General features: G+C 47.9%; 1 protein-coding gene across 1 annotated transcript; it reads right to left on the reverse strand.

Annotated features, from left to right (window-relative positions):
• Window positions 1-2,444: 2,444 nt before the first annotated feature.
• Window positions 2,445-26,511, reverse strand: tex264a (testis expressed 264, ER-phagy receptor a; the record flags this gene model as incomplete). The annotated part of the gene is made up of 4 exons (XM_079748470.1): window positions 25,967-26,511; window positions 20,431-20,652; window positions 3,185-3,356; window positions 2,445-2,899 (listed from the first exon to the last, which is right to left on the reverse strand). Exons 1-4 carry the CDS (start codon window positions 26,222-26,224, stop codon window positions 2,445-2,447), a joined length of 1,107 nt encoding a protein of 368 aa, XP_079604596.1. The 5' UTR covers window positions 26,225-26,511.
• Window positions 26,512-26,720: the final 209 nt, after the last annotated feature.

Consider the following 26,720-nt stretch of genomic DNA (forward strand, 5'->3'; position numbering starts at 1 on the left):
CCAGGGAGATCTTCACATGGAGGTCCAGGAGAGCGAGGAGAGAGGAGAAAGGAGAGAGGAGAGAGAGAGGGGAGAGAGAGAGGAGAGAGGAGAGAACGAGGAGGAGAGAGGAGAGAGGAGAGAAGGAGAGAGGAGAGAAGGAGAGAGGAGAGAGAGAGAGAGCGGAGAGAGAGAGCGAGGAGAGAGAGAAGAGAGAGAGAGAGAGAGGAGAGAGAGAGGAGAGGAGAGAGAGAGGAGAGGAGAGAGAGGAGAGGAGAGAGAGCGAGGAGAGAGGAGAGAGAGGAAAGGAGAGAGAAAGGAGAGGAGAGAGAGAGGAGAGGAGAGAGAGAGAGAGAGCGAGAAGAGAGTGAGGAGTGAGGAGTTAGGAGAGGAGGAGAGAGAGAGAGGAGAGAGGAATGAGAGGAGAGAGAGGAGGGTGGAGTTAGGAGGGGAGGAGAGAGAGAGAGGAGAGAGAGGAGAGAGGAGAGAGAGGAGAGAGGAGAGAGAGGAGATAGCGAGGAGGTCCTACCGGATGGCTCTCAGGGTCTCCAGCTCTTCATCACAGGATGGTTTTCAGACCTATTTCTTGGGGTGACAGGACGAGTGACCGTCGGCAGCGTTGGTAGCGCACCTCATCAGGATACGATTCATCATTTAGATTGTGAGGTCAGGGGTCATCAGTACTCAGAGGTCAGGGGTCATCAGTACTCAGTGCCAAGTTGACGTTAATTTGATTATTATTAATCACTGAACAAGAAAATAGCCAGACTACACTCCAAAAGAAAGGCAGATAGAAATGTTACTAATGAGAAGTAGGTAGGCCTATTGAAACGAACCTTTTGTGAATGATAAGTAGGTAGCCCAACTGAAACCAATTTTAATGAGAAGTAGCTAGGCCAACTGAAACCTTTTATTAATGAGAAGTAGGTAGGCCTACTGAATCTTTTTATTAATGAGAAGTAGGTAGGCCTACTGAAACATGGTATCAACGAGAAGTAGGTAGGCCTACTGCAACCGACCTGTTATTTATGAGAAGTAAGTAGGCCTACTGAAACCAACCTGTTATTAATGAGAAGGTAGGACTACTGAAACCTGTTATTAATTAGAAGTAGGTAGGCCTACTGAAACCTGTGGTTGAGATTAACGAGACGTAGGTAGGCCTACTGAGATCAGTTATTGGGGAGAAGTAGGCCTACTGAAACCAACCTGTTATTGGTGAGAAGGTAGGCTTACAGAAACCTGTTATTAATTAGAAGTTGGTAGGCCTACTGAAAGCTGTTATTGAGAAGTAGGTAGGCCAACTGAAACCTGTTATTAATGAGAAGTAGGTCTAGTGAACCTCGTTTAGAGAAGCAGTCGACTCAGATGGAGGTTTGGTAAAACAGATTTATTTGTTGAGTTTTTTTTTCTCTTCTGTGCGTCATCGGAACAGCGACGTGTCCCAGATTAATACTTTCTCAGGTGTTTCCAAGTCCTTTCAAACCAGGAGCGCACAAAAGGAGAAACATAAGATGATATTCTCTAACTGTAGGCAGGTGAAATAAAGACTGCATGAGATTGTTCAGAACTCTACGAGCCCAAAGGAAGAAAGGAAGCTGGAATACCAGGAACAAAAGAACATTTGTGACTTCATGCGGACGGAATAATTAGTTACGGCCTAATTAAAAGCTGAGGTGACAATCTTGCACAAAAAAAGAAAATATTTAGCACATTTACACGGACAGGTTTGAATAAAGAATAACAATGCATTGTTATAAGGCAATATTATTGATATGCTGATTAGTAAAACCATAATTTTGTTTTGTTTTAAATAAGAATGAGTTTGACTCATCGTGTCTGCCTGGCCCCCGTTTTGTGTTTTCTATAAAGTTGATCTGTTGGCTTGACATGAAAACATGAAACACACAGCGACCTCCCAACAGGGTAGACTGGGACCCAGACTGGGAGACTGGGATTCTCCTCTCCTTCTCCCCCTCCTCCTCCTCCTCCTCCCCATCACCAAAGGGCTCCCCCCCTACTCATCTCCTCCTCCTCCTCCTCCTTCTCTCCTCCTCTCCTCCCCCAGAGGGTTCCCTCCTCCTCCTCCTCCTTTCCTTCACCAGAGGGTTCCCTCCCCCTCTCCTCCTCCTCCTCCTCTCCTCCCCCAGAGGGTTCCCTCCCCCTCTCCTCCTCCTCCTCTCCTCCCCCAGAGGGTTCCCTCCCCCTCTCCTCCTCCTTTCCTTCACCAGAGGGTTCCCTCCCCCTCTCCTCCTCCTCCTCTCCTCCCCCAGAGGGTTCCCTCCTCCTCTCCTCCTCCTCCTCTCCTCCCCCAGAGGGTTCCCTCCTCCTCTCCTCCTCCTTTCCTTCACCAGAGAGTTCCCTCCTCCTCTCCTCCTCCTCTCCTCCCCCAGAGGGTTCCCTCCTCCTCTCCTCCTCCTTTCCTTCACCAGAGGGTTCCCTCCTCCTCCTCCCCTCCTCTCCTCCCCCTACTCCGCTCCATCACCAGAGGGTTCCCTCTTCTCCTTCTCATGCTCTGACGCTCCTTCGGCTCCCTGCTCCAACTCCTTCTCCACGCCTCCCCCTGCCGCTCCTCCCAGCTCCTCCTCCTCCTCCTCCTCCTCCTCCTCCTGTTCCCGCCTCTCCCCGTGCTCCATGTCCAGCTCCTCGAAGGAGGAGCCGCTGCCCAGCGACTTGTCCGAGTCCTGGTCCCCGAGGAGCCGCTCCTCCCCATCCGCCAGCTCCCTCAGCGGCAGGGCGGAGCCTAGAGGGGCGGAGCCTAGAGGGGCGGAGCCCGGAGGGGCGGAGCCCGGAGGGGCGGAGTTCAGAGAGGCAGAGGCAAGCGAGGCGGAGGCCAGCGAGGCGGCGGTGGAGGCGGGCAGCGGCGTGCCGTCCCACGGGGCGCCGCTGCTCCCCGAGCTCACGTCGCTGTGGGAGTCGGCGCCTGTGCACACACACACACGCACACACACGCACAAACACACACACGCACACACACGGAAGATTAGGGAAGATTGGAAAACAACGGCAAACATTGTTGGTGCTTGAGGTCCAAAAACAAATCAAGATGAGCAAGAGCGAGCGAGCGAGCGAGCGAGCGAGAGAGAGAGAGAGAGAGAGAGAGAGAGAGAGAGAGAGAGAGAGAGAGAGAGAGAGAGAGAGAGAGAGAGAGAGAGAGAGAGAGAGAGAGAGAGAGAGAGAGAGAGAGAGAGAGGACATGAATGGCTACCAGTGATGTCGGTCCCTCTGTCTTCCTCTGAATCATCTTCTCTCAGCTCGGCCTTCGCCTCCTCTCTCATCTCCGGGACCAAGAACTCTGTCTGTCGGTCCAGCGGCACCATGTAGAGGGTCTGATCGTCTCTGCACACCTCCACCGTGGGGTAGGCACTCAGCTTCCGCTCCTGTCAGGGGATAAAGATCACAGAAGAAGAAACGATGTAGAAAAAAATGACCAAACTTGTTTTCTAAAAGATCAGTCAGATGCCAGCAGCTCAGGAGGTAGAGCGGGCTGACTGGTCACCGGAAGGGGGCTACTACTTGGGATCCCCGGCTCCTCCGAGTGTCGAGCCGCCCCGGAGCCAGGCGCCTCACCCTGACTGTCATCTGCATGGTTGACTCCGTCAACGGTGTGTGAATGGGTGCATAGGAAGTGTCTGCTCAATGCCCAAAATAAATATACACTTAACCCTTCACACATCGACTTCATTGACCGCAAGGAATGATGTGGGAATCACCTTGGTCAGCTTCTGTGATTGTTATTCAGGGAATAATGACAAACAAGGATCTACACCCCAGTAAGAAAAAAAAGATGGACCAAACTGGCAGTCGTTCCTCCCAGTGCCATTTCCACTGAGATCTCCACTGGTTCCAGAGCAGGTTCATCAGGACCACAGTGGACCTGATGAAACGACCAATGATGGACTGACCCCGGATACCTTTTGACATGGCTCTCAGCAGGAGATAAATACATAAATAGCAGATAGATTCACTATACTACTAGCATTCACACCAAGATTAAAACATGAAGGTAAAGAAAAAGATGGTCTTGGGTAACACCTCTCCCTGCCCTTGCCTGCTCTCTGATTGGCCACTCTTTATTCCCCCAGCCTAGTGGTGTGTAAACTCAAGTCTGTGTTTGATTGCTTTTATCGCTGCTGGGAATAATAGAAACAAGAGCGATCACAACATGAGGATCCCTGCATGGGCTGCAGGCTGACAGTAGCCATGATACCCTCCTCCTATACTCTGTTACCAAGACAGTAAATCAGAGATCCTCTCCTCAAAGGCTCTTCAGCCAGAGGGACGGCTAGCTAGCCTCTAGCTGACAGTTGGTGAATGCCTCATCTTCTCAATAAGAGTTTCTTCAGAAGTCGAGTTCTCGCCATTACATAAATAATGGGTCTTGTTTTAATGGCCGGCTTAATAATGCCAGACTTCAACAGTGTTTCACAGACTTAATCTGCCTTAAATTAAATCCTTACCCTTACACTAACCGCACACTAACTTACCTTTACTAACCTCACAACAACTAACCCTTACACTAACCACAACACAACTAACCCCTCACCAAACACCAACTAACCCTGAGACTATGTATGTGTGTAGAGGCATCTTCTTCAACAACAAAAAGACTCTTCTCACAAATGTTGCCAGACGTTCAATTCACACCTCTGAACCGTTTCGTGTCCTGGTGGACCGAGGGGGAGGGGGGGGGAGGAGACAATGGCTGACAGACGCCAGGTTGACATGTAGTTAGGGTTAACCCTATTTAGGGTTAATAACCCTAGTTAGGGATAACCCTATCCCTCTGGGGCTCAGATCACTCAGAGCTTAAGGTTTCATACTGGAAACATTGATGAGAATGCTAATAAAATGCTAATATGTTCTATATCTAATATCTGGATATCCTTAAATGAATTTCAAGTAATAGCAGAAAATACAATCCCTCGTCTACCTGAATATTCACTGCTGACCTCTAATGAGATACAATCAGACCTTCGAAAAGAAGACGCAGAGGGACAGAGAAGAGAGAGAACAGAGAGAGAAGAGAGAAGTGACAGAGAGAGAAGAGAGACAGACAGTTCTATATATTCATGTATACATTAGAATTCTATATTTTATATATTTTTTACATTAGAGTTCTATATTTATATGTATACATTAGAGTTCTGTAGATGATATATGTATATACATTAGAGTTCTATATACTCAGGGTTCTGTCATTAGTGAGATCAGTTAATAGTGCGTTCAGTCATTAGTGAGTTCAGTCATTAGTGAGTTCTGTCAATATTGAGTTCTGTCAATAGTGAGTTCTGTCAATAGTGAGTTCTGTCATTAGTGAGTTCTGTCATTAGTGAGTTCTGCCATTAGTGAGTTCTGTCATTAGTGAGTTCAGTCATTAGTGAGTTCAGTCATTAGTGAGTTCATTCATTAGTGAGTTCAGTCATTAGTGAGTTCAGTCATGAGTGAGTTCTGTCCTCCTGTCTCTGAGCACACAGACTCCGAGAGTGACATTTAGTTAGAATGCAGCTCTATAAGGAAGACATAATTAGTAATATCGCTATTAATGTCTCGGGTTGAACCCACACACACACACACACACACACACACACACACACTCAGTACCTGAAAATAATAATCTGGCATTTGGATTCCCTCGCCAAGCCTTCCCACTATTGTCCTTGTAAAAATCGCCCGCCTTCCTGGCCTGTAGCCGTGGTAACGACACAGGGCTTTTTTCTTCTTCTCTCCATGAATAAACCATGGGGCCATCCTGGGACCCCACAGGAGTGGTGCATGAATCAAGGTTACACACACACACACACACACACACACACACACACACACACACACACACACACACACACACACACACACACACACACACACACACACACACACACACACACACACACACGTTGCTGTCAGCTAGCCGGTCTCCAGTGGAAGCAGTTATTGTTCAACTTAATTGTCAATAGTCTGATCTTTAAAAAAAAAATCTTCCTCTTCTTACTTCTTCCAAGTATTCTCTTATCTATGAGGGTTTTCTAATTAAAAATGTTCATCAAAACACACAAAGCGAAGAATGCGTCTCTCTCGTCTCACACTTAATTTACTAAATCATATAGTCATTTATTAGACTTTTCTTCAACGAAGGCCTTTCTTATTCTAATCCTTTATAGCTTTTGTGTTTCTGTAAGTTGCCTTAACAATTTGAATCAAGGTTAGGATTGTCTGTTCCCCCTTCTTTATAAACCTCCTTTTAGGTTTACGGCTGAACGGAAAATGAAAGAAATAAGTTAATAAGTGAGGAATTTTTCTGGAAACTTGAATACAGAAAAGACCAACACAGGACCCTCTGAACCCCTTCATAACACAGCCCATAATTACACGCTGTTACTTCACCCGTCTTATTGAAACTTCCCTTGAATTCTCCCTAATTCTGACAGTCTTAATGGATATGAATCAGAATAAAAACATAACTACATAATTTATTTAATTTTAACAAGTAGATATAAAAAAATATCCGGCTTTATTCATAATGATATCAATAAAGTTGGTGTTCAACTTTTGGCAAGTTAATCATTCAGACACTATCCACCCACATGCATTCATAAATAAACACCCATATCCACCCACTCCAGCAATCAAACAGCAAATACTCATTCCATATCGCCCCTTTAATTACACCCAGGATCAAGCCATTATCTATTAAAGTCTACGAACGGAAACAGCGTTTTAATAAGAGTTCCGTTTCATTTGTGTGCATGTGTATGTGTGAGTTACTACTTAATAATAATAACTACACCTGAGCCTAGCTGATGGCCTTGTGTTGTGTTCAGTGGACAGCATTGAATTGAGACGTAAGAGGATCAAACTGATGTTGAAATAGAGAATGAAGGTGGGAGGAGAGAGATGGTCCACACACAGCCTGGTAAGAAGAATGAATAGAAGACCTTGATTTGAAGTGACAACTATTCCTGGACCATCGAGGTATAAACCAACACTTACGCCTTAGCCACTGATTAGCTCTCATTAGTCCTTCTGAAAGGCATCCGTCTGTCCGTCCCTTCAAGGCTGCTTCCTTTTAACTAGTGGCTTTAAACCAAATATCAATGCAGCATCGCTGAAACTCTGTGCTTTGTGTGGCGAGTAGTAGTTAGGGGGTTTAGGTCAAAGTCTCCTCCATCATACCTCCTCCTCCACAAGGCTTCCAGTTCCATTCAAACACATTAAATACTCAAGGTTATGCAGTTTGACTCTAAGAGGGCAATTAATACGCCATCATGCAGTAACTCGACGAAAGAGAATTAGCACAAACTCCTGCAGAAATGAGTGTGAACCGGCGGTCTCTAAAGTTGGTGTAACAAGTGTTCTGGGGTGGAGGTTGTGCTCCCTGCTTTCACCTCGCCAGCCCATTGCTAATTGGGAGGTGGGCAAGGTGGAATGGCTGATGTCAGCAGCTCTTTCTCACCAAAGACACAAAACCACAGGAAGCAAAAGGAAATGTGCCCCCTTATCATTCCTGAGAAAAGGGTATTCAGAGCAATATTCAACGGCCTTGGGTCGCCATACATTAAACTCACTTGCATTATTTTCTCTTATATACTGCATTATTTACTGCATAGGTTTAGCTTTGAGCGTGAGGAAGTTCCTCAGCACAACAAATTGGCTGTAAAATGGGTAAATGCGTAAAGGGTACCGCTGCTAGAGCAAAACAAAAAGCAGAGATATTTTACTGAAACTCTGCAAAATTGGAAATGCAATAAAACGGCAATATAATTAAAGCTGCAAGATGAGAAAAAACAACAGATTTGAATATGTGCGGGCAGCTCTACACTGCCTGGACCCTCCGGAAGTGGACGGCATGTAAACTCTGCAGGTAAACTCCTTCCTACTCAGACTGTTACAATGAAGCTCCGTGAGGGAGGAGCTTGCCTCTCAGGTTTGACAGCTAGGGCAGAGTTCCAAGCTGACAGTTTCCAACACTATATCAGACTGAATAAGAAGCAGTCCTCAACACGAACACACCAAGTGACAACAACGCAGTCAGCCAACATAGTCATTTTCGCATGAACTCAGGGCAAAGAAAGTGTAGGAAATCAGATGAGGAGGAAGCTGTTTAGATGTAGACGTCACCACTGGTACAATGGGGACATAACCAGCACATGAAGAATGAAACGATCCTTTGAAGACACACACTGCATCGTGATGTGGTGTCTGGTCATTCTTCTGAGGTCAAACTACGAGGCGCAGCAGACTGGAGATATCTGTCGCTCTTTATGGGCTTTTGGTAATATTTGAACATTGCAAATATGCACCCATTAAAACAAAATCACATTTCTCAGAATTAGTTCTTGTGGTCTCAAGATACAGAGACAGAGTGCATCTTTTCCACTGATTGTCACCACTGGCATGGTGTGGGACCTCCTTCCTCTGCTGCTCTACTCACGGGCAGCTGATACTGAGCCTGTTGCTAGGGCAACCGCCTCAGCCAAACACCCTCCCCTCTCTCTCTGGTCCATGGAGACCGGACACTTTGATCCTGCGTACGAGCTGGTGGGGGGGAACAGTGGAAGGGCACCCCAATGTCTCCGGAAGATCAAGACTGTTTTCAGAATAGAGACAGTCTTGAAGAACAAGACTATTCCAGATGAGAGAGACAGTCTTGAGACACAAGACTATTACAGATGAGAGAGAAAGTCTTATAGATCAAAACTGTTTTCAGAAGAGAAAGACAGTCTTGTAGAACAAGACTAATCCAGATGAGAAAGACAGTCTTGAAGAACAAGACTGATCCTGATGAGAGAGACAGTCTTGGATAACAAGACTGTTACAAATGTTTGAGATAGTCTTGAAGGTCAAGATTTTTTTCAGAAGAGAGAGACAGTCTTGAAGAACAAGACTTATCCAGATGAGAGAGACAGTCTTGAAGTATAATACTGTCTTCAAAAGAGGGAGACAGTCTTAAAGTTCAAGACTGTTTTCAGAAGAGAGACACAGTCCTGAAAAACAAGACTAATCCAGATGAGAGACAATCTTGAAGAACAAGACTAATCCAGATGAGAGAGATAGTCTAGAAGAACAAGACTATTCCCGAAGAGAGAGACAGTCTTGAAGTTCAAGACTGTTTTCAGAAGAGAGACACAGTCTTGAAGAACAAGACTAATCCAGATGAGAGACAATCTTGAAGAACAAGACTAATCCAGATGAGAGAGATAGTCTTGAAGAACAAGACTATTCCCGAAGAGAGAGAACGATTTCTAGATCAAAATTGTTTTCAGATGAGAGAGACAGTCTTGAAGCAGAAGACTATTCCAGATGAGCACAGCTGTCTTGTAGCTGATGTTTCTAATAACAGTGAATTGTTATACTTGGAAAATGCCTCACTTAGCAGCAAAAGCAGGCAACAGCAAACAATATTCATTCTACTAAGGTAAAAGACTATTATAGTTTCAACGTGAAATCACACATCTTCACCCAGTGGGCTTCAAGAAAACAATTCAAACCCAGAGCATGCAGATCAGGCTGGGCAACATTGTGGAAGTGGCAATGCTTCCTCTTCCATCAGAAACAACCAGCCACCATTTATCTTCCTTTGGACAAAACTGTTCTCAACACATGGAGAATAATGCTAATCTATCAATCTATCAATGTATATCTATACACCACATAAGCAACAGTCCCAGGGGCCAGTAGCTCCGTGTGAAGGCCCCTGACGGTTCTAATGGATGAAGATGAATGGAAGCTCCACAGAGAAAGCGTCACGTTAATGAAGAACTTAAAGTAAGCACAGACGCCGCTCCTCATTAAAAACTATGCATCGTGGGTGTGCGTCACTCACACACACACACACACACACACACACACACACACACACACACACACACACACACACACACACACACACACACACACACACACACACACACACACACACGTTTGATGACGTTAATCCCAAAGCGATGGTCGAGTAATGACCGTCTGAGGAGGAGCCTCACGTTGGGACATTCCCTCTAATTGAAACGGCAAACACTTCTCACACACACACACACACACACCGATATAAACGGCCAGCTGACTACATCCGATGTTGACAGGAGAACGAAGCTCTGGAAGAGGTTCATTCGTTAGCGGCACAATCTCACATCCATGAGGGTGTAAAACCCAGCAGGGAGGAAGTGACGCGGAGGGGATGGGATTGGGGGCGGTGGTGCATCACCGGGTCCCTGTCCAACACTCTCCTCAACCCTCTCATGTGGAGCCCGTTCCTCCCACTCACATCTCCTCACCATCACCGCCCACCCATCGCAGCCCCCCGCACTCGATGGGCCCACTGAATGGGAGCGTTCTGCTCCAGCTCATGTCCTCTGAGTGACAGGCCCCTGAATGGCGGTAATGCGGCGGCACGTGGCGGTCTCAGATGTCTTCGGTTCAGAGGCCCACACGCGGGCACGGGGCCAAGCCCCTATGCACGGCCCGATCGCCCACTGCTCTCGCTGATGGATCTAATCCATTGGAGGAGCGATATTCACTGTGTGACTGGAGCCTGAGCTCTAAATATAGTCATTAAAGGATGCCAGGGTTATACTCCTACAGACTCGGTGGCAGGGGTCTTACCCGGTTTCATTAAAAAATAGTCAAAGCTTGTGGATTTCAGTGGTTCAACATGGTTCAAGTTCAAAGGGATATGCCAAGATATCGGTAAATTGGCAATTGCCAGTGTAACCGAGATTCACTTAGAGTTCACTGTTTCAGTGTTTGCTTCCCATTCGCTTGCCTCCATGACTTACAGAGGTAAGGGGTAGTTGTTTTAGTTTGCTACAAACAGAGATAATTTGTCAAAATAGTGGGCTTTTAGCGGTTTGTCACAGGTGGCTGAACAATCACAGCACCAAAATAAGTGACAAATTATCTTTGTGATAATCTCCATTAAAATAATGAAAAGTGTGATAATAAAAATAATAATAATAATTAATACTTCACATGAACAGACGCTAGGCTACTGTGATTCTACAGCGAAGCACTTAACAAAGCAAAAGCTAACCCAGCCAATTATCCGCACAATGTTGGATTTAGAATAAAAAAACCCGTCTGAATCTTGTTAAGACAATTTACAATTGACAGATTTCTTGGGGTATCCCTTTATCCAACATTTCGGTTCAACATTGGCTCGTGGCGTCTACAAAACAAAAGAGCAACCTAAACTCGCTGTGCCACCGTGTTCCTCTGGAAGAAGCCTGCTCACCCACCCACCTGTTTACCGTCTCATGGTCGGTAATCACAGCCTGTACCTCCATGACCACGCTCCACCATTACATCTAAGCCTTTCCTCACCATTAGGGTTGGTTGGTTTTCCTCCCCATTAGACAGACAGACGGACGGACGGACGGACGGACGGACGGACGGACGGACGGACGGACGGACGGACGGACGGACAGACGGACAGACGGACAGACGGACAGACAGACAGACAGACAGACAAGACAGACAAGACAGACAAGACAGAAGAGATGCATGGAGGGATAGAATGAGGATGAGAAGGGGAGTGGGGGCAAAGGGGGAGGAGGTGCTGGTGGGTCTTGGATTGCTGATAGAGAATATAACCAGGATAACCTGTGGCATGCTGAGTGTTAAATACCACTTCCACACCTCGAGGAGGCGGCCCCCCTCCCCCTCTAATGAAACACTGGAGCAGCTCAAAGCTACCGTTGACTTCAAAGCTGCATTTCTCCACCAGCGGATTTCCACTGAGTAGCTTTTCTAGTTTGAATGTCAGAGATGAGATCATGTCACTGAGTCCAGTGACATCCAGAGACCCCCGGACCCACCCCAAGTGACCAAAAACATCCAGAGACCCCTATACCCCCAACCCTAGTGACCACAGACATCCAGAGAGCCCCAGAACCCCAGCCCTAGTGACCACAGACATCCAGAGAGCCCCAGAACCCCAGCCCTAGTGACCACAGACATCCAGAGAGCCCCAGAACCCCAGCCCTAGTGACCACAGACATCCAGAGAGCCCCAGAACCCCAGCCCTAGTGACCACAGACATCCAGAGACCCCCAGACCCCGAGAGACCGTCCTAGTGTCCAAAGACTTCCAGAGACCCCCGGCCCTAGTGACCAAAGACATAGCGTGCTGTGAGGACAGAGTGGCCGGACAGGTTCCCCAGCTGGGTGACACCGGCCATCCAGGGCCTTTGACAGGATGCAGGACGGCCACTGATGGCGCTGTCCTCCAGGAACAAAGGCCTTCGTGGGCCTTTCCTGACACAAGGTGACACTACAATGAACTCTCACATCAGACGCTCACTTCAACCGCTCTTTCTCTCCGTCTTGCTGCGGTGGAAGGTCTTCCTTTGAAAAGGCATTCTGTATTCTGTATTCGGATTGTGTAACGATGTAGTGATCTCCCTCCTGTTATCAGGCCTGAGGAGTTGAGCCACATTCGGACCAGACCCGACCTGCAGCTTTCTTGATTCTTCAAGGCTGAACCTGAGTACAGCCTGACCTCTTTCTGAAAAGTATCCCTCGAAGTGTCATAATCAATTCATTTAGAGATTAATTCTTAAGGCGGAATTCTGGAGCCTGACCTCGGCCCTGACTCAACACCCTGGGCCCGTCCAGCGGTACCAGCATGCCTTCGTTCTGCTGACCTCTGCATCCAACACAAACTCAGCACCTCATTATCGTCCTTCTGCACATAGTCAAAGTGTTTCAGACTCTATTCTTCTCTCTTTTTACCTCCACACTACTCCAACATTAAATAAACACCAGGAGAATTATCCCTTATTCAGAACGCTAGACGTGACACTGTGAACTCTGGCAGGAATAAAGAGCAACCCTCAGAGATCTCTGTAGCTGATCGTTGGTGTCTGGTATTAACTGAACAAGGGATCAATATATATCTGACCTGCACATGCACTGAGCCCTCTTGGTTTTGGGCCGAAGGGGTTAGTACCAATACTACTGTACTAATACACAAGTATTTACAAAGTATTAGTATATACTAATACATAAGTATAAGTATTACCAATACTACTGTACTTATGCAGTAGTACTAGTACAGTAGAACCAATACTACTGTACTTATACTGACCTATACCAGAACATCTCCAGCCCAGCAGGCGTGGGGCTGTTCCTTAGCTGCGTTGTCTCTTCAAGTTCATAAAAACAAGCGTCTCTCTTTGTGTTGTTTCCAATGCGCCCAGCCTTCTCCGGTGCTGTTTGAGGTCTGAAGGTAGTGAAGCCATGCATTAGTCATGAAGCCTGTCGTGGTCTAATGTACAGCGAGGGAGATAGACACACTGGGACTGGTGGGCTCGGGGTTTGGCATTCGGGTGTCCCTTCTGAATTGGGAACAAAAGGACAAAAGGTCAGTGAGGACTCCCATCATCTGAGTGTGATAAGGAGCTCCTCCACCTCCTCTCATCCCCTCATCCCAATCCCCTCCTCCACCTCCTCTCATCCCCTCCTCCACCTCCTCCCAATCCCCCACCACGCTGCTCTACACAGAGGGACTAATCCCCCACCATGCTGCTCTAAACAGAGGGACTAATCCCCCACCATGCTGCTCTAAACAGAGGGACTCATCCCCTACCATGCTGCTCTAAACAGAGGGACTAATCCCCCACCATGCTCTCTACACAGAGGGACTAATCCCCCACCATGCTGCTCTAAACAGAGGGACTAATCCCCACCATGCTGCTCTAAACAGAGGGACTAATCCCCTACCATGCTGCTCTAAACAGAGGGACTTATCCCCCACCATGCTGCTCTAAACAGAGAGACCAATCCCCCACCATGCTGCTCTAAACAGAGAGACCAATCCCCCACCATGCTGCTCTAAACAAAGGGACTAAACCCCCCCCATGCTGCTCTACACAGAGGGACTAGTCCCCCACCATGCTGCTCTACACAGAGGGACTAATCCCCCACCATGCTGCTCTAAACAGAGGGACTAATCCCCCACCATGCTGCTCTAGACAGAGGGACTAACCCCCCACCATGCTGCTCTAAACAGAGACACTAAACCCCCACCTTGTGCTCTGGAGAGAGGGACGGTTTACTGGGCGGACATCGTCTGACCTCCTCTTCTGGAAGAGGAGCTCGTCTCTCCTCCTCCTCTAGACGTGAGGAGACAGAGGCGGCTCCTGCTGTGAGCGCTGGCTTAAAGGCCGTGAACTTCTCCCAAAGGCCAAGAAGCCCTCGCCACCGCGCTGAGAGCGGTCAATAGACCCGCTGTACCCTGACGGGCTCACAGGGAAGGGCACCACCAGGGTGTGTGTGTGTGTGTGTGTGTGTGTGTGTGTGTGTGTGTGTGTGTGTGTGTGTGTGTGTGTGTGTGTGTGTGTGTGTGTGTGGCTCAGAGGTGAGCTGTGTTAACATGTTCTGCTTTAGCAGCTCAGTGTTAACATGTTATGTAATTTTGTTATTAGCAGCTCAGTGTTAACATGTTATGTTATTTTTTATTAGCAGCTCAGGGTCCTCATGTGTGTGCAGGTGCTGTGCGTGCTGTGATGGCTTGTCTCAGAGGGACAGAGTTCCTATCAAAAGTCTTTCCTTATTAACAACAACACTACGTCCCCAGTATGGCTCCTCCAGAAGGGAGATTTCCATGGCAACCTTTATTCATGTATCAATAAGGTGGCACTAACTGGGTCAGTGAAGATGTGAGAGGTGGATTCACCCTCAACTGAATAGCAAATGGAAGCGTGCAGACACACACGCTTCATGCATGCACATGCATGCACACACATTCTTTACACACAGTGTGGTTTGTGATGGAGGAGGAGGGGAAGAGGGGAGGGGAGGGGAGGAGGAGAGGAGGGAAGAAGAGGAGGAGAAGAGTGGGAGGGGAGGGTTGGGGGGTGGGGGAGGACGGGAGGAGAGGAGGAAAGGGGGGAGGTGGAGAGGAGGAGGAGGCGGTGATTGTTGCTCCTAAGGTTTTAAGTGTTCTCGAGGTGGGGGGGGGGGGGGGGGGGGTGTTAAGCAGTGGTCGCTGGGATCCATCAATAATAAACGAGTCAACACAACGCTGGCTGGGCTTCAAAACAACCAACGGCACGAAGAGAAAAACACCAATCACACACATAACCCCGTCCTCTTCCTCCGTGCTGTCTGCAGCCGACCTCTGACCTCTGACCTCTGACCTCCGGTCTCAACCCTCTGTCTACCTGCTCGTCTGCGTCACGTTTCCTCAACAGCCCCGCCCTGACTAGTCTGGACCCTCCCACCAGACGGGGGGTCCAGGTGCATTGTAGAATATGAGGATGGGGTGAGGATCAAAATAGAATACACTGAGACCCCCCTCCTGCTCCTCTCTTCTCCCCCTTCACCTCCTCTCCCCCCCACCCTCCTCTCTCCTCTCTCCCCATCCTCTTTCCTCCCCCTCCCCTCTCCTCCCCTTCCTCTCTCCTCCTTTAGGTGTTTTATTGATCCAAACTAAAACACCGGCTCATTCTGAACAGACATGACAGCAACCACTATGTAGGAGGCGTATACAAATATTACACCATCGTAGTTCACCTTCAGGAAAACTGATGACACGGCAACACGTCAGGTTGGAGACTCTCCGGGGAACAGAACAGAAAACCAGCTGGAACCAGTTGCTCTTGACTCTTTGACTCCAGTAGCACCCAGAGGGTCTTCTAGAGGAGCTGGTGACCAGTATCTCACTGGAAAAACAATGTGATTACCACCACCTCACTGGGAACACAGTGTGATTCCCAGTACCTCACTGGGGCCACAGTGGGATGGAACGAGGCTGTCAGTACGTTAGTTAACGTTGGTCTCTGCCGTCTTGGGCCGCGGCTCTTGAGCGGCTCCAAGCGCAGGCCCCTGTAGTCTCCTTGGATAACCTTCTACACCAGATCACAAGCATCACAACCAGAAGAGGATTTGATGCAACAAGATGTAAGAAGAGAAGACAAGATGCTCTTGAGTTTCCTACTGCCATCGTGTGACCAACACACTCCGTATGAAGCACGATGGAGAGAGGTCTCTGTAGTAGGAGGGCCGTCTGGACGCGTGGGCGGCGGGGAGGGAGAGAATCTAATTCATCTCTGCCTTCAACAACAACAAATCGCCCTCGCTCCGTCTCTCTTCTTTATTAGCGAGGTGAGAAAGCCTCTCTGTCTCTGCTTCAACCACCAGCCCCCGTCATCCTCATACCCTCCAGATAAACAGACACTGATCAGAGAAACAACAGGTCTTATGAAATTCCTTTTCTTTCCTCACCCATTTTCAACACAAATAGCAGTAAACACAGGATTAATAAAGAGGCCTCCTGCTGAAGTAGCTGCTGCCTACCGAGTAAAGACCACCCAAATCAAAATCGCCTGGACGATGTTCTGCATTACACTCCCACGGCCTTATTTTTAACCTCCTGTTCCACACTGAGCTTAAGATGCGTGGCAGCATCTAATACGACCAAAGCATCTAACAAGACTGCAGCATCTAACACGACCGAAGCAACTAACACGACCAAGGCATCTAACATCTAACACGATCACGGCATCTAACATCTAAATCGAACTCAGCATCTAACACAAACGCAGCATCCAACACGACCACGGCATCTAACACGTCAGCAGCATCTAACATGACAGCAGCATTTAACACGACCTCAGCTACTCTGAGCACAAGCTGCACTGCCTGGGTGGCAGCGCAGCGTGTTATTTGATCATCATGATGACGGCATCTTCTGCTCACTGCTCCAACACACGTGGATACCCTAACACTAACCCTAACCCCAGCCTGGCAGACCTGTGGACCTCCACCGGCACGGTAGCTCCTCCGGCAGGCGCCTCTCTCTGGTACAGTGGATCAATCACCACACCATCGCCAGGTCTCAGCAGAGGCAGTGCGGTGAATCATTGAATGATCAGAGACACATGGGGCCCCCGGATTACAGCTTCAAATGACCCCCCAGGGCTGCTTTATCACTGCCTTCAACCTCACTGTTGTTCTCCTGATCTCCATTCTGATTCTGGCTTATCCTTGGAAGCACACCACAGCACAGCTTGTGCTCCTTTCATATGCTAAGCATTTTCTCTGCCCTCATCAGGCTATCATGTTGCATCATTAAGATGATTGGATGTAACCAACAAATACATATCTAAAGACGTGAGCTCCATACATTATTCTGGCCGCTACAACAGTGTCACCGAAGGTAGGAGTAGGACAGACATAGCGGACGAGGTTCTGAACCGACATGATGGATGAGGTCGGGGTTAGCCAACGTATGTGTCACACTGATAGTAGAACAACGATATCCTCATGAATTCATTCTCTTCATTATTACATCACCAAGATCCTTATGAATCGATTCACCATCAGCCCAACATCCCGCCACACACATTGCTATGTTTCCAACTTCAGGCCCCATGCACTAAGAAAACCCCGGTTGGCTTGTGTGTCTGCGTGTGGGTCTGTGTGCGTGAGATTAAGTTGTTTTCTGACAGCTAAACTGCCTCTAGATGTCTTAAAACGATGAACGACCTGAGAACATATGTAAAGGTGAGAACCACAGCGCTGAGAACATAAACCCTTAGACCCTCAGCCCCCTGACCCGCTCAGACCCTGAACTGGATCCCCTCAGGCCCTGAGACCCCCCAGACGCCCTCAGACCCTAAGCCCCCCATACCAGGGTGATCTTCTACGTTGGATTCTATAATGGATTGGGAGGTAAAGGGAGAGTAGTCCACGGCGGACAGAGGAACCCGACGTCACTTTGATTGATTAAATCAAATGTAGGTCAGCTGGACAAGAGAGACGGCGGCACAGGGGCTGAAGGCTGAGAACTTTGACAGAGGGATTTACACTCACTGATGTAAAAAGATTCAAATACGCACACAAACACAGAGACAGAGAATGTATGCAAAAACACACATCAAATCTAAGAAGTTTGGTTTTATTATTGCAGCTATTTGACAGACCCGATTGTAAAGCATAGGCAGATTTATTAATCCACCTAAAGTAGCCTTTACTTTGGTTCATGAGAGAGACAGACAGACAGACAGACAGACAGACAGACAGACAGACAGACACTTGTATGGCCCTATGACACTAACCCTCCGCTCACCCCAGGACCACCAGAACACAACCTGTTCTTCTGAACCAGGTCTGAGCTGCTTGTCTGCTTCATTGAAATGATTATAATCTCCTTGATGGACCGAGCCAGCACCTCACTTTGTTTAGAAAAACCCTTACACTATGGATTCATTCAATAAATCACACACACACACACACACACACACACACACACACACACACACACACACACACACACACACACACACACACACACACACACACACACAACCAACCCCCGGGGCCATCCACATACTACCCTTTAAACCTCTATAAGCCACTCTTCATTATTCATTAGCTTAGCGCTAGATGCTGTTCCATCACTATTGGCAGTGGGCTAGCAGCTAGCGCTGGGAGCTGCTCATTGACCTGTCACTCAACGCACAGTGCTAAGACGACGGCTCGGGACACACACACACACACACTTTGTGTTACTATTCCATCACAATATATTAGAACAAAAATGGTCTTTACTGCAGAGGTAAATCTAAATATAGAAGTGCATGTTTCTCCTCCACACACACACACACACACACACACACACACACACACACACACACACACACACACACACACACCTCTCTTACTTCTTTCGGCTCCTCCTCAGCATTGTTCCTGCTAAGGGAGGCTCCTCCATGAATCCCAGTGTGGAAATGTCACCAGTAAAGGCCAGTGTCTGTTCTCAGGCCATCCTGAGGGTCGCCTGCTGGGAGACCTTTGGTTTTTTATGAACTACCATCTCATCTGTTGGTCAATCCTGCTCACGTGATGAATTAAACAACGCATGAATGAAGGTGACAGGATGATGATGTTGTTTGGCCAAAAGGACTCACCAGCCAAATGTACTCTGATTAACTAGTAATGAGCCAACTGTACTCCGTATAACTAGTAATGAGCCAAATGTACTCTGTATAACTAGTAATGAGCCAAATGTACTCTGATTAACTAGTAATGAGCCAAATGTACTCTGATTAACTAGTAATGAGCCAAATGTACTCTGATTAACTAGTAATGAGCCAAATGTACTCTGATTAACTTGTAATAAGCCAACAGTACTCTGATTAACTAGTAATGAGCCAAATGTACTCTGATTAACTTGTAATGAGCGAACTGTACTCTGATTAACTAGTAATGAGCCAAATGTACTCTGATTAACAAGTAATGAGCCAAATGTACTCTGATTAACTAGTAATGAGCCAACTGTACTCTGATTAACTAGTAATGAGCCAACTGTACTCTGATTAACTAGTAATGAGCCAAATGTACTCTGATTAACTAGTAATGAGCCAACTGTACTCTGATTAACTTGTAATGAGCCAACTATACTCTGATTAACTAGTAATGAGCCAAATGTACTCTGATTAACTAGTAATGAGCCAACTGTACTCTGACTAACTAGTAATAAGCCAAGCTTACTCAGATTAACTATAAATGAGCACAATGTACTCTGATTAACTAGCATTCAGTATTTCCAAAATGCACTTTGATTGCCTAGTATTCAGTATTTCCAAAATGTTCTCTGATTGTCTAGTATTCAGTATTTCCAAAATGTACTCTCTGACGGTCTAGTATCAGTATTTCCAAAACATACTCTCTGATTGTCTTGTAATCAGTATTTCCAAAACGTACTCTCAGATTGTCTTGCATTCAGTATTTCCAAAATGTACTCTGTGATTGTTCAGTATTTCTAAAGTCTCTGATCGTTGGAGACGGATGTTTTCCCACTGGGCAGATTTTGAAACAGTTCTCTTATCACTGCAGTGCACTGCAGTGATAAGAGAACTGTTTCAAAACTCTAAGACCATCTCTAATCACAGCATCACTAATCACTAACCTCTTTCTTATGAAACAGTCCTCACTGCAGTGCAGTGATTAGGTATGGTTTATCTTAGAGCTATGAAACAGTCCTCACTGCAGTGCAGTGATTAGGTATGGTTTATCTTAGAGCTATGAAACAGTCCTCACTGCAGTGCAGTGATTAGGTATGGTTTATCTTAGAGCTATGAAACAGTCCTCACTGCAGTGCAGTGATTAGGTATGGTTTATCTTAGAGCTATGAAACAGTCCTCACTGCAGTGCAGTGATTAGGTATGGTTTATCTTAGAGCTATAAAACAGTCCTCACTGCAGTGCAGTGATTAGGTATGGTTTATCTTAGAGCTATGAAACAGTCCTCACTGCAGTGCAGTGATTAGGTATGGTTTATCTTAGAGCTATGAAACAGTCCGCACTGCAGTGCAGTGATCAGAGAAGGTCTTTCCTTATGAGTGCTGAATACTCATTTACCAATTAGAAAAAAATGAATCAACTCGAGTGCCCCTCAATTCTTGCTAGAGTAAGGGTGGTCCGTCGATGTGGCTTCAGGCGGTAGCCAGGCCTACCTCGATGTAGGAGGCGAGCTCTGGGTAGACTCTGTAGGGTCCCAGGATGTGGGAGAGGGGCGTGGTGCTTGGGAAACTGGAGGTCACCGCGTGGGTCACCTCGGGCAGCGAGAACACCCGGAAGCCGTGCTCCTCGTACAGCTTCTGGAGCTCCGGGTCGGGGGCCTGATCGCCCTCGCTCAGGACGCTGCCCACCACATAGCGGCACTGCTCGGCCGGCCTCTGGTGAGGGGAGGGGCGAGGGAGTAGGGAGGAAGAGAGGGAGGAGCAGGACGGAGAGAGGGGAGGAGGAAGGAGAGAGATCGAGGAGGAGGATGGAGAGAGGGGAGAAAACGTAGATCAAAGCATTGTCGTTTGGTGGGTTGACTTGCAACACAAAAAGGAAATGAACAGCAGAATGTGGACGCCAGTACCACAGGAATATCACTGAAGAATCAACCATAGTCACTCGTGGCTTTGGAACAGCAAAGCATATAAGATAAGGGAACACGATCGATCCTAGAGGGGCTTCAGGAGCAGCAACACAACATTGTTTCACCAACATCAGCTATCACAGCAAAACAGTGTCTGTTGTAGTGATTGCATGTTTGAACATGTCCGACACTTGTCCCCCACACAGATGTCTGTTTGTGTCACACTGGAATGGGAACACATAAAGTGGCCGCCGTGTCCACCGTGTTACACACTGGTCATATGGACTCCCCTGGACCACAATTTGACATAGACTTGAGACATAGACAGGAGAAATAGACCTGCGACATACACCTGATACATATACCTGAGACCTGACTCATAGACCTGAGGACACAGACTAGCTGCTTCACCCTCAGATCCAAGACCCTCAGATCCATCAGCAGAGCTCCAGACAAGAGGATCCCTCTCCACCTCGCTAAGGAGAACCCCAGGAGCCCCCATCAGATAACGGAGCGACTAATAGAAGCTGGAAGGAGAGAAGGCCTGAAGCATCACACAGACTGTGATGCCATTTGTGTCCATGTTTCAGCCGAGAGAGCGGACCTGTCTGACTATAGACCGTTAGGTACTGTAGGAGGGCCTGCACTCCAACTCTCTTTCTCGATCTCCTCTCTATGTCTCTCTCCCTCTCTGTCTCCCTCTCCATCTCCTCTGTCTCTCTCCCTCCATTTCTATGTCTCTCTCCCTATCTGTCCCTCTCTCCATCTCCTCTGTGTCTCTCTCCCTCTCCCTCCCTCTCTGTCTCTTTCTCCATCTCCTGTCTCTCTCCATCTCCTCTCTGTGTCTCACCCTCTCGCTCTCCATCTCCTCTCTATTTCTCTCTCCCTCTCTCTTCATCTCCTCCCTGTGTCTCACCCTCTCGCTCTCCATCTCCTCTGTGTCTCTTTCCCTCTCTGTCTCTCTCTCTCTCTTCATCTCCTCTCTGTGTCTCTCCCTCTCTGAGAGGGTTTCCCTCCAGGCAGAGCTCATCCCTCCCCAGTAATGACTCTGACGTCCTTGGGATCCTGTATACAATGATTACTGATGAGGAGGAGGAGGTCTCCAGGAGGAAGGACACTTTGTTGCCAAGGCAGGTTCACCTCAACACCTCCTCCGCTCCTCTCCAGTCACAGAAGGAGGAGGACTTCCTCCTCCTCCTTAAACTATAATCTTCCTGCTAGCTCCAGGGGGCCTAGAGGAGGTCCAGCCTGGTCCCTGGGGGTCCAGGGTACCCAGAGCCCAGAGGTCCAGCCTGGTACTTGGGGGGTCCAGGGTACCCAGAGCCCCGGGGGATTACCCTTGCCCCGGGGGGTCCAGCCTGGTCCCTGGGGGGTCCAGGGTACCCAGAGCCCCGGGGGCCCCAGCCTGGTCCCTGGGGGTCCAGGGTACTCAGAGCCCCGGGGGCCCCAGCCTGGTCCCTAGGGTTTCAGCCTGGTCCCTGGAAGTCCAGGGTACCCAGAGCCTGGGGGGTCTAGCTTGGCCCCCCTGGGTCCAGCCTGGTCCCTGTGCAGCTGGGTTCCCCCCCTGCCCGCCGTCAGTCAGGGAACAGGTGGAGGTTCCCGTTGGATCCCTTTCTTCTTCATTCGACTGACATGCCGGTTAGAATCTCCGAGGAGATCCATGGCGCTGTAAATATGATATCGTATTTTGTTCCTCTTCCTGCTCCTGCAGGCGCCGGCCGCTGGAGCCGCTGAAGTGAACCGAAGTGTTTGAAGGTAGGGTAGTGTTAGGGTAGGGTTAGCTAACCCTTACCCACATTGGGTTACCTCCCATTGACTGAACAGCCTGTTGCTGGCATAGTGGAAGACAGCAGGTCGTAGTGGAACACTCTGTACCTTCTGGTGACTTTAAAAGACCCCAGTTAACCAACCGAGAGTCACATGTTTAAAAACATGACCTCACCAGAGACCCGTTTTTTCGTGTCGCCGTGTCAAAAAACCGAGGGTGGACCTAGTTAGGATCAGCAAGCCTAGTGAGGATCAGCTAGCCTAATGTAGTGTTATCAGCTAGCGTAGTGTAGTGGGGTTCAGCTAGCCTAGTGAGGCTAGATCAGCTAGCCTAGTGAGGATCAGCTAGCCCAGTGAGGGTCAGCTAGCCCAGTGAGGGTCAGCTAGCCCAGTGAGGGTCAGCTAGCCCAGGGAGGATCAGCTAGCCCAGTGTGGTGCGGATCAGCTAGCCTAGTGAGGGTCAGCTAGCCTAGTGTAGTGAGGATCAGCTAACCTAGCCTAGTGAGGATCAGCTAGCCTAGTTAGTGAGGATAAGCTTACCTAGCCTAGTGAGGATCAGCTAGCCTAGTGTAGTGAGGATCAGCTAACCTAGCCCAGTGAGGATCAGCTAGCCCAGTGAGGATCAGCTAGCCTAGTGAGGCTCAGCTAGCCCAGTGAGGCTCAGCTAGCCTAGTGAGGATCAGCTAGCCTAGGGAGGATCAGCTAGCCCAGTGAGGATCAGCTAGCCTAGTGAGAATCAGATAGCCTAGTGTAGTTAGGCTGGGCTTTGTGCTCTGAACGGGGGCCCGTGATGCGTCAGTTGCGCCATTGAATCGAGGTTCTGAAGGCGAGCGAGACTTCTGTCAATTTACACTCTCCCTCCTCTGACAGATCTCACACCTCTTCTGATCGCTCCCGGCACCGCCGTGGCGTGACATTTCATTTGGCCCGCGGTTCGTCAGGGAAGGAACAGGCGCCCCACGCTGTTCAGCGCCACACGCTCTAAACAACCACATCCTCACGCTCGCTGGAACTCATTCGCAGCCCTTCCTTCAGGGACCGACGTGCGGCCCCCAGCAGCTGGGATATGGTTCATGGAGAGGGGAACATGCAACACATATTGGTTTTATGTTGTTTTTTTCCAGTGGCGGTTTCAGCGAGTGATCTCGGCCTCTGATATAATCAAATATATCATAACCCTTACCTTGACCCTGATACTGCCTAGCCTCCTAACAGGCGGCTAACCCCAACCCTTACCCTGAGCCAAGTGGCCTTATCCATTTTTTACTGGTCTTATGTAATATTCAAATTGTCTGAGAGACGGAAATTTGGGTTTTAATGAGCTGTAAGCCATAATCATCAAGATTTATACAAATAAAGCCTTGAAATATTTCACTGTGGCTTGAGTGATCTATTTAATACATGAGTTTCACTTTTTGAATTGAATTATTGAAATTAATTCACTTTTCCACAATATTCTAATTCATTGAGATGCACCTGTATGCATGAAGAAAAACTAGAACTATGCAAAGATACATCTCCCAATAGCCATGGAGACTAACCAACTACAGACCTTTCATTAAACACTTAGACCATGCTGCTCAGGGTGGGGGTCTTCCACCTTACTCGTCAAATATGCATCTACACAAAATTAACCAGGCCTCCTGTGAAAACCAGCCTGTCAATGCTGACATTTGACAAGATTGTGGGGTAACCAAGGGTAATTTATTCATAAACCTTAATTTTACCTTAACAGAGACGCCACTTTCAACTTCAGATTGATAATGATCTATTGTTTGCGGATTGAATAGTGATAACATGCTTCATCTCTCTGGATGCACTGCTGCTACCATGACAATCCTGCCATCTACTGGTCACTAATGACTTGCAGGCAAAAAGTATTCTAAACCCAAAGGCCAAGTAGTAACGGAAAACAGTAAACAGAAGGATACTGATTGATAAGTTCTCATTGTGAGATTTAAATAAGTTATATGATTTACTAGCTTAACAAATATACAACCTGCTTAATAATATTGACCGACTTGTAACTTTTGTACACATTTTCTATGGTTGATGGTGCTGTTAACTGAAGTAATTGTAGTTCTTCTTCCTTTGGTGTAGAAGGTAGTAAATGACTTAATTCCTCTGTGTAGACATCTTTTCTGTATTGGTTATCACTGTCAAGCAGGGGACGGGGTCAGAGGTCAGACGGGGGGGGGGGGGGGGGGGGAGCAGAGGTCAGACGGGGGGACGGTGAGGTGGGGATGCTTTGCTCGCTTATTAAAGTCATTGGTCATGTTCAGACGGCTTCCAGGACGGAGAGGGAATCTGCTGGTTTGTCATCTCCTGCCTACAAATCATGACTCATGTAATAACGTAACCTGATGGGTTGCTAACCAATCTCTCGTGTATTCGGTCCACTGAAATCATTCAACCCCCAAAAGAAGAGGGGTTCAGAGGCCTAACCCTAGCCATGACCCTAACCCTAACTATGACCCTAACCCTAATTATGGCCCTAACCCTAACTATGACCCCAACTATGACCGTAACCACTACCCTAACAACGTGCCTCTTCTCGTCTCTGGAATAATTCCTAAATGAGCTCTTAAACAAAGAGCCACAGAAGTCATGAAGACACATGTACAGAGACGGGCATAAGCTAACATAACAGCCATCCAGTTAAACTCTCTCTCACACACACACACACACACACACACACACACACACACACACACACACACACACACACACACACACACACACACACACACACACACCAAAACTGTTGTCGATTTAGAGTGAGACAAGTGAGGCCTCCGACAGCCTAGTCGAAATCCTAAGTTTTGTCCCGTGTTTTGGAACATTGAACCCTCTTCTGTTGTCCCAGTCCGCTGAGCTCATGTGATGGATCAAGATCAAGGGGTTAACGAGTGAACTAAAGAATGATCCATTTATTAAGACTTCCCTCCAAGACAGGAATCTCTTTCTGCTTCCAATTAAACACTGATTTCATGCATTTAGACAAGAATTTCTGAAACAAGTCGACCCAAAAGGCAAATTAAGATGTTCCTTTTCTGGGGACTTGTTCTTCCCTGGGCCATTGAGGTCCTGAGCCAAGAGGACAGGAGAGAGGGAAAACAGCAACGTGGCAGTGAACAGCTGATCAAACCACCAGAAGGTTCCAGTGGTCCCTCACCTTTTATTGCTCGGTGTGAAATGAATAGGCTAGATTTAGTAATAAGGTCAACGCCAGTTACACATTAGGTCCACATTGAATGACCCACGGTGTCCAGGGGCTGTACAGACACCCCGGGAACCGCACGTTTCACGGAGTCTCCGAGGACCATGTTGTCCAGAACCTCAGACTCTAGTCTCACCTGCTTGGGGTCGTCGTAGAAGATGCCGATGCAGCTCAGCCGGGGTCCGATGGAGCAGCTCTCCGTGTAGCCCGCCCCGCTGTCCCTGTAGCGACCCTCTCTGAACTTATAGGCAATGATGAGGTTCCTGACGGGGGGAGAGCCCGTCCTGACCACCACCTCAGCGAGGAGACCCGAGTACAGCACGAAGACCACCACCGTCACAAGCAGACAGACCACCAGGACCAGGATCAGGATGAGGATCATAAAGTCCGACATGGCTGCAGCTAACCGGGTTAAGACCTGGTCTAACCAATCCTAACCGAGTGAAAACCAGCTCTACTGAGCTGGGTCTGGTCTGCCCTGGACCAATGTGAGCGCAGAGGGTCGTTGACGGATATATCTGTTTATATATTTTACCAGTGGTTTACATCACTATTCACTAATGTCCAGATCTTGTGTCAGATGGAGAAAATACGAACGTTTATTTATATTATATATCCGTTATACATGCATAAACCAGTGGCTTACTCACTAATGTCAGATAACAGAAAATACCAAGGAATATTTCCCCAAACAACGAAACATGCTTCCCGGTTAAACCATTCCGTCTCGACCGAGGGTGTGTTCCCGCAGAATCCATCGGAGACCCATTTGATAGATTAAACATTAAATAAAGACATGATGCATACAGACATTTGATATCATTATACTGTTCATTAGCACTTCTTATAATTTATTACGTTTATTAAATATATTGTTATTTTGACCAGAT

The sequence above is a fragment of the Pollachius pollachius genome (genome assembly GCF_949987615.1).
Source record: "Pollachius pollachius genome assembly, chromosome: 12".
Taxonomy (NCBI): domain Eukaryota; kingdom Metazoa; phylum Chordata; class Actinopteri; order Gadiformes; family Gadidae; genus Pollachius; species Pollachius pollachius.